The sequence below is a fragment of the Gavia stellata genome, chromosome 4, assembly GCF_030936135.1.
Source record: "Gavia stellata isolate bGavSte3 chromosome 4, bGavSte3.hap2, whole genome shotgun sequence".
Taxonomy (NCBI): domain Eukaryota; kingdom Metazoa; phylum Chordata; class Aves; order Gaviiformes; family Gaviidae; genus Gavia; species Gavia stellata.
The window spans coordinates 40540960-40549083 of record NC_082597.1 but is presented as its reverse complement, the minus strand read 5'-3'; the positions used below and the strand labels follow the sequence as shown (position 1 = coordinate 40549083).

At 38.7% G+C, this 8124-nt stretch overlaps 1 protein-coding gene across 3 annotated transcripts in view; it reads right to left on the bottom strand.

Moving 5' to 3' along the window:
• Nucleotides 1–5564: 5564 nt before the first annotated feature.
• CNOT2 (CCR4-NOT transcription complex subunit 2) overlaps nucleotides 5565–8124 on the bottom strand; it is a 90898-nt gene continuing 88338 nt past the window's right edge. For all 3 annotated transcript variants that reach the window (XM_059816212.1, XM_059816214.1, XM_059816215.1), the window contains exon 15: nucleotides 5565–6692. In XM_059816212.1, coding sequence (XP_059672195.1) covers nucleotides 6606–6692 — 87 coding nt within the window. In that variant the 3' untranslated portion in view covers nucleotides 5565–6605. The remainder of the gene's footprint in view (nucleotides 6693–8124) is intronic.

The following is an 8124-nucleotide window of genomic DNA, read 5'->3' as shown; positions in this document are numbered from 1 at the left end:
CAGAACGAGGTCTTTGGTGCCAAAGTACCATAAGCAGTAGTTACATTTTTATTCTGTAGTCTTTATCAAAGGCAATTAGGTAGAACAAAACGTGATAGTTTCGGAGCCGATAGCTGAACTTGATACAGCAGACAAGAAAGTACAGAAGTAATAGAAAAATAAATACGGAAAATAGCATTTCCCTCTGGCCGCGTTTTTCAATCACTTTCCCACTGCAGAGTGCAACGTCAAACTTTTAAAAATAAAGTTGATCCATAGGTTGTCCAAATGGACTATTGAGCAAGGTTTGGCAGGAAGGCTATTAGGAATCCATGCTGTGACATGAATATAAATGGATGCAAATATTGTCCTTGGTTGCACCAGTGCGCTATCACGCTGCCCCCAGGCCGACAGCTCTGTAGTAGCCGCTCCTAATACCATAGGGTTTCTGAAAAAGCACTCGGGCTCTAAGCCTGGGATTTTTTAAAATTTATTCTCATTTTTTCTTAAACCTGAAATAGGTTTTTATACTAGCAACCAAACGCGTCTTGGCTAGTCCTTGGCTCTGGTCATCCATTCCCATTAGTCAGGCTTTGCTGCCAGTGCTTGTGACGATGGCAGTCTTTAATGGTGGAGCTTGCTACATAGAGCTTTCGTATTATAAAAAATGAATTTTTCATCAGGTAGGTTAGTTGCCTGCCACCCGAAGCCCCTTTCCTGAGGAAAGCTCCAGCCCTGGTTTCCCCGTTTAGATGGGCTGTGACTTCTTGTCTTTCTTACCTTCTGAACAGCTGGTGTTGGGTCTCCCTGCGCTCGGTACTCAGTTCAATTTCTTGCCTTCCCCTGTACATAAAGTGCTGTCAGCTGAAAATTAAGGCAACAGCTCGCTGGGTGACACAGTAACCTTGAGAGTTAATCCTCCTGTGTGCATCCAACCCCGCATCATCCGTAGTCAGAGGAGATGCTAAGGCTGTATTTTAACTGGGAACAGTGTTTTAACATTCACCAGGTAATCTCATCGGTTTTGAAGTTCTGCACAAGTAACTCAGTCAGGACTCCAAGTCTATTTGGGTCTGTTGGAAGTGAAAAATGATCATGAATGCCCAATTTGTAAGAGAGTAAAGCTGGGTACTAGGCACCCAGGTGCAAAGACTTTAGCTCTGCTGTCACCTGCTGAGGGCAGGAGTCAGGACGCTGACTCCACGACCAGGGGCTGCGTCAGGACCAGCCAGGGCTGAGAAAGCTGGCGTACAAAGTTACACGTCTCTATGAAATTTTCAACAGCAGAAAAACAGGTTGCTATCTGCTTTTTCAGGCCCTTCCTTGCTTTGCGACCAAGGGGCAGGCTTACCTGTGGCCAGCCGCTGATGACCCACCGGAGGGCAGCTCATACGGCCGTGGTGAGGATGCCTCCGCCTTGTACCTCGAGGCCGGACTGGCCGCGGTGGGGCTGTCACCACATGCCCACAGGGGCCAGCCGAGGGGAATGGGCCCACACGTCCCTGTTTCCTTGCTGAAGTCTAGCGGTGGTCCTCGCGCCGTCTTCCATGAAAGCGCCGGTAATGAACCCCCTTTTTGAATACAAATACATATATACAATAACAAAATGCTTTTTTGAGACCAATACTCTGTTGCCCACCAGAAAGTAAATTGGCCTTCAAAGGGAGGGAGATGCCAGCCGGCTGGTAGAAACACACCTAGGGGCAGGGGAACAACCAAAACAGCCTTTTTGTCCAAGAGAAGAGCTGTGGAAAAAGCTGAAGAGTTTCCCCAGAATTTCATCGCTGTCCGCGTCGGACAGAGCGGCTCCGGGATGCCTGCCTTTCCTTCGCTCCTCATCAGGACTGTTTTACAGGTGATGCAGGATGGTGCAGTCGTGAAAACTGGCTACTTCACTGGATTGTTTGTCTGTTAAACCAGAGGGAGTTCAAAGAAGTGGTTTCGCAGAAAATTATTTTGGCAGCTTCACCAGGAAAATTCTGACATATACCCACATCCAATATTGGCATGTTAATACTGACAAGAGAATATGAAATGTAAATGATAAACCGAAGTCTAGGAAAATAATATGTAAGCTTTGTTAGCACTGCTAATTCTGAAGTGGGTTGAATCAGTAATATTCAAAACTATTGTACTGTGTGCTTCAACATTACTTTCAAAAAAATGCAGTTTAGCTCCAACAGGAAAGGGCTTTTAAGAGCTAAGCCTACTGAAGTAATTCAAACCACAATTTCAAAGTAAGTAATCCAGCTGCATTTCCTCTGGTCTTTTAAATGTACTAGAAGCTTTCAGATTTGTGGAAATGACAGCACGCACACTTATCGGAGGAGAAAAATGAAAACAGCTACACCATTTTAATTCTCATACTATATGAAAATAAAACCATTGGTTGTCAATTCAGACTAACTGCTTAGCCCAATCTGCATTCTTTACCAGAATTCAACTACTACTAGTGTAATTTTTAGGCAGCAGCAAGTTTTGAGGAATACGATAAAAGAGTATGGTATTTGAAAACTAAACACACTCAGAAATTTCACTTTAATAGAAGCAATTGTTATATTTAAGGTATTAAATCAAAAGCACTGTCTAGCTACCTCATGCTCAGGATGACAACTGTGCATTTAGAAGCTCTTCTTGAGTGTGACAGATAGCAATCAAATTTTCTTTTTTGTTTCAGTCAACATCCAGCCACAGAAGTACTTTCACTCAGAAGTTACAGGGAATTAATTTTAAAAAAAAGAAAGAAAAAAAAGTGTTCCTTTTAGGCAACAAATATCTTTAAACCAGTATTATTTAAAAACTGAACAGCCTTCTTCAATAGCCACGGCCACCTACGAGCCATGCGGGATCGAGCTGACTGCCCCATAGACCTCTATGCCTTCCAGCACTGCTTAGGTCGTGCCAAAGTTTCTGATCTCTTCACAGTCAACAGAGAGAGTCCCTCAGGAACCTGCAAACAATTTCACATCTGACTACAACACACAAGTTCTTATTTTGTGTACATTCTCAATATATATTTTTTTCATAAAAATAGTGAGGATTTCAGACAAGACATGCGGCCAAGTGATACAATTATACATTGTTGTACCATGTATATGTCACGTCTGTTAAAGAGCGGTGTGGTCAGTCACAAATCCTGACCCACATGCAGCCGACACTTTAACGGAGGTCACAGTCATGTGCAAAATAGTTTTACTCATGTAAGTATCTGCAGGCTTCCCTGTATTACTTGGGTCTTCAATTAGATTAATCAAGCCCATGAAGGTTCTCACACGCTTAAGTATTTGTGGCACCGGGTACTAGGGCAGCGGAGATTGAGTCCTGGGTGATTTTTTTCTTTTTTTGTTTGTTTTTAAAGACCCAGGTGGAGTGTCCTTACCTCCTTCCTCCATGACTCCCCAGTACCCTCAATTTTCCCACAAGCAGGGTGGTTTGAGTAATAACTGTTAAAACAACAACTGCGAGTGTTTTCTCCAATACTACGGATAATCAAGTGAGTGAAACCTATTTTAATCCTGGAAATTCAGGGTAGTGGATTTCCAGAGAAACTGGAGCTAATTACTCAATAAAGACTTATAAACAATATGCGATAAGGAGCAATAAATACGAGGAGTGTGTTAAACAGGCCAGAAATAGGAATACTTCTACTTGTTTCCAAGAACATCGGGTTTAGTACTCAGAACTTACCTTGCACATTGTTGTACAATGCTGTAATTACGGGGGAAAAAACCCACCTCAAATAAACGTATTTTTAAAATAGGATTCTATTCTCTCCCCTTATTCATAGCATTAGTAGAATGTAAAAACATATTAAATAAGCCTCAGACCTTAAGTGTCAGTGTTACAATTCTCCAGGTCAATTGCCAACAACAATTCAGTTGCCAATTTACCACTTGTTTAAAGGTGTAAATGAGGGCTGAGGCTTTCTTCCTTTCAGAAAAAAAGGCAGTATGTTTTTTTTTTTCCTTTTTTTTTAATTAATGCAATACCAGCTAAGAAGCATTTCCAATTTTATACCTTGTTTTCTGTTTAAACCTGTTTCTCCTGCTTCAACCCAGCATGTAACATGAAATAAAGTCACAGATTTTAAAGTCTCCATATATGCTTATTTAATCAACAAACAAGAGCCAGACTTTTTTTGCCCTTGGAAGGGGCAAAGCACCTGTTCCTTGCTCACAGGTGAGAAGTTTGCTAAAATCAATCATCCTGCATTTTTGAAGTACCATGCCATTGAACACAAAGTAACTTTTTGGAGAACTTAGGTTCCCAATTTCGGCTTAATCTTTTTTAAAGTACCATAGGTATTTAGTAGTATAAGATAACCATTTTTAATGTAACTTATCTTGCTCCCTTTACCATAGCTGTTATTCATTTACATGAGATTGGCTATGCAGATGAAAAAACTCAATCCCATATAATAAGAAATAATCACATTTGATTTGAAGATGTAAATATAATTTCAGGACTACTTAAAAAAAAAAGCAAAGATCACAGCAGACCTCTGACAGTGAAAAATGTAACATAAATTGTTGAGTGAGCAAGACCCTCTTGGAAAATGATCCTTTTCAAAATTTATAAATTTATGTTTGAATAATCAAATACATGTTTGCATCTGCTCTGATTTGGGAAAAAGAAAAAGCCACCATCTTTTTCAGCTGTGTTAGCCATCATCTGGATTATAACCATCCTCTTCTTTCAAGTTGAGAAAGCAGTTTGCTTTAACAATAAAAAAAAAAATATGATCAATAGGCTTATATTTTTATGTCTATCATCTTAAAATAGATATAAGAAGTGTAGAATTTAAAATTGCTATACACCTGATACAGAACCACAGCAATGCCATTAATGGTCCAATTTCCAAGCATAATTTAATACATGCCAACAAGCTGGTTTTGCACTACATAGAAAAACAGGTCAAAACCTAAAAATAAAACCCCATGATTCACTGATGTGTTCTGCTGTCTTTCCTTGCTTTGGTAATTTCAGGTATTTTGAAATGGTTTGCATCACCAGAGGCAACTCAATGAGAAGTGGCAGTCACATCACGAAAAAGGAAACTATCCAAATGGTTCAGGTTTTTCTTCCTCCGCTCTAGAGAAGAGTTATAGTTTTCACAACCAGCATATATTCATGTTTGCTTGTGTCTGGAAGTTCAACTGATCATCAAATGAAATGCATTTCTGTTTTAAGTGGGAAAATACCAACCAGGAACTAAGCTATGATCAGTTCTAAACCAAGCTTCTACCAAGTGTTCCTTCTGTGATGAATTCTTGAAGCATCTTTATATCATTTGAAATGTTACCCACCCGCCTTTCTAAAAATGATTTGCTATTTGCTATTACAGAGAGGGGATCTGAAACCAAGGTTAACCAAACCTTTTGGCTGTGGAAACTTTACTGTGGAAAAGAATATAAAACTCTCTCATAAATTTACTTGTCAGCAGCAAAAAGACTCTTCAAATGTCTTAACCACTGTACAGCTCAATAGTTTTAATACTTCAACTTTTTTTTTTCCATTTTTCATTGTTGAAGAAATAATTTCACAATCTCAAATCAAAGTCAACACTGCAGTGAGGAGAGCTTTTCTACTTTATTACAAAGAGAAGAAGCCTTTATGTGGTCAGAAAATACAAGATTGATCTTTTTTTTTTTCTCTTCCTATGAAACGCTGCTGTTCAAACAGCCAGAGTGAATTGTCTCAGTTCACTTCTTTAAGTCCCATCACATTCACTTGGGTATGGATGTCCTTGGCTGCTGAAAATCTGGCCCTTTAGTGCACAGGGCGACAAAGTAGTCCCCTGACCAGCAGTTCCAGAATGTCCCGTTTTCATATATTGCATCCATGCACACCTCCTAAAAATGAGGTACAGCAGGGCAAACATTTTCCAAAATAGATGTCATATATATAATATATACACATTCGTACATACATACCTTTATTCATGTGATGTCCAAAAATTTAAAAAAAATGTACACATTTATTACAAAATCGTAACAAAGACTGGACAGTGTTTTGCTCATTCTGGAAAGATGAAGCTCAGTAATACACAACTCTGGAAACTGACCAGAGACTGTGGCAATATCTTTCTTCTAAACAGTCAGATATTCTTGCATTAAGCTTGGCGAAAACTGCCTTTCAAAAACAGAAGGGGAAGTAAAATGAAGGAAGCAAACCTTGCTCATCTTTCCAAATGAAATACGAGAAGGATCTTCACATAAAAATGCACAAACATTTTTTATTACCAATAGTGCTACAATGAACAATGCAAATTTTGTTGTCTAATTTTTTGTCTTTTTTCTTTTTTTTTGTTTTTACATTTTGGAAAACTAAGTGGTAAACTTTTGTCAGTGTACTCGCTTGTCTTTACAGACCCAAGCTTGTCTGCTGGCAAAAAATAAAACAAAAAAACAAAAATTCAGACCCTGCTCAAACTAAAGAAAAACAATTACAAATTTAGTTGTTGGGCAGCACATAATTAGTAAGGCAGGACCTCAAATGGTGACCCTTCGCATGAGCCAATTGCCAGATCCTCAAGGAATTAAAACCAGGATGCCTGAGCCACATCAGTTCTGCAGTTATGTTGAGTATTGTGCTGAGACAGCCATACCCCAAGAAAAGGGAAGTCTTTAGAAGGCTTGCTGAGCAGGGTTGTAGTTGAAGGTTGATGGCAGATGAGGCCTTTCTTCTAATTTGTCATATTCCAGATGGAACTCCTACAATTAAAATTAAAAAAAAAAAAAGGAGACAAAACCAAATAAAACAATGTATCATTTACCTGTTGAGAACCATTCATTCTACCAGCCATACTTGAAAAGCACAAATATGGAAGAGATCAAGTCCTTACTTATCTCAGGGCAGAAACACATGATTTCGCTCTCTGGGATTCTATATTTTAATTAGCAAAAAGTCAGTATCCTAACCCATTACACCTGCAACATGTAGGCTCTCCTATTCTTTTTAATGTTACATTACTCTCAGAACCCTAGTTATGATCTCAAGCTATTTTTTATATATACACACACAAAAACCCCACAAATAAACAATTATAGCATGAGCTGAATTATGAATAACAGCTTCTGTCTTTCCACAGTTCAGATGTACAGAGACTTTATTTTAATTTGTTTTTCAGATATACAGAGACCTGAAGTTCTGGGATATTTTGTGCCATACTACCAGACCCAACGGTAAGTTAAATTAGCTAGGTTTCTCCTTCTTAGTACAAAATTGGGAAACATTATCTAAAATGCTAGAGACAAACTACTGAAACCTATTTAAGCCAGAATTTCACAAAATACTCCACCACATTTCATACTCAGATTTAAGCTTCAGACTCACGCAAACCTCCCGTACATCCTGAGCTCCTCGCTCCTATAGCATATTTTGCCAACATCTTTCGTGACAAATTCTCCTGGTGTTTTGTACACAACCACACAAAATAAAAACCTTTGCCCATGTGCTTGAATGCCACACAAGCTACTGGTTCATAAATAAGCAGCTTTATTGTCTCACTGGCACAATCACCTGACTTTTGTTCGAGGGTGTCTGGTTTGCATAGTTGTAAAACATTTCAGTGATCCAGTAGAAATTCTTATTCTGACTATAGCAACTACTACAAATTAGATTGTAACCACCTCTGATGTCTAAATGCATCCTGATTATTATAGTGAAAAAAGCAGCTTCCTTCCCTGTGACCTTAATTTGTGCACACAACCCCTAATTAGTGCACTTCGACATTTGGTGCTTGTTACTTCATTCATGCAAAAATGTACAAGGTCTTACTTAAATCTTCTATTTTTCAGATCCTCTCAGCAGTTTAACTGTGTCTCATCCCTATTTTATCTTCATTCAAGAAACAGAGTAAGCAGAAGTTTCAGAATTGTTCTTTAAGAGTACTTCGTGGTAATTCAATAACAGCTACCTTGGACACACACAGTAGTTTATTTTGCCTAACTCAGTGGAGAACCTCAGCAGAACATCATCTGTATCTGCAGAGCAAACTTACTCCGCTATTTTTACATATGGATTAAAACACTAAGAGTAGTGAATAGATTATTTTAGAACACTCCCTGGTAATAAAATAGTGCAACATTTCAGTTTTTACAGGTAGACAAACTAAATTAAAGACCAAGTCAATGCAAGACCAGA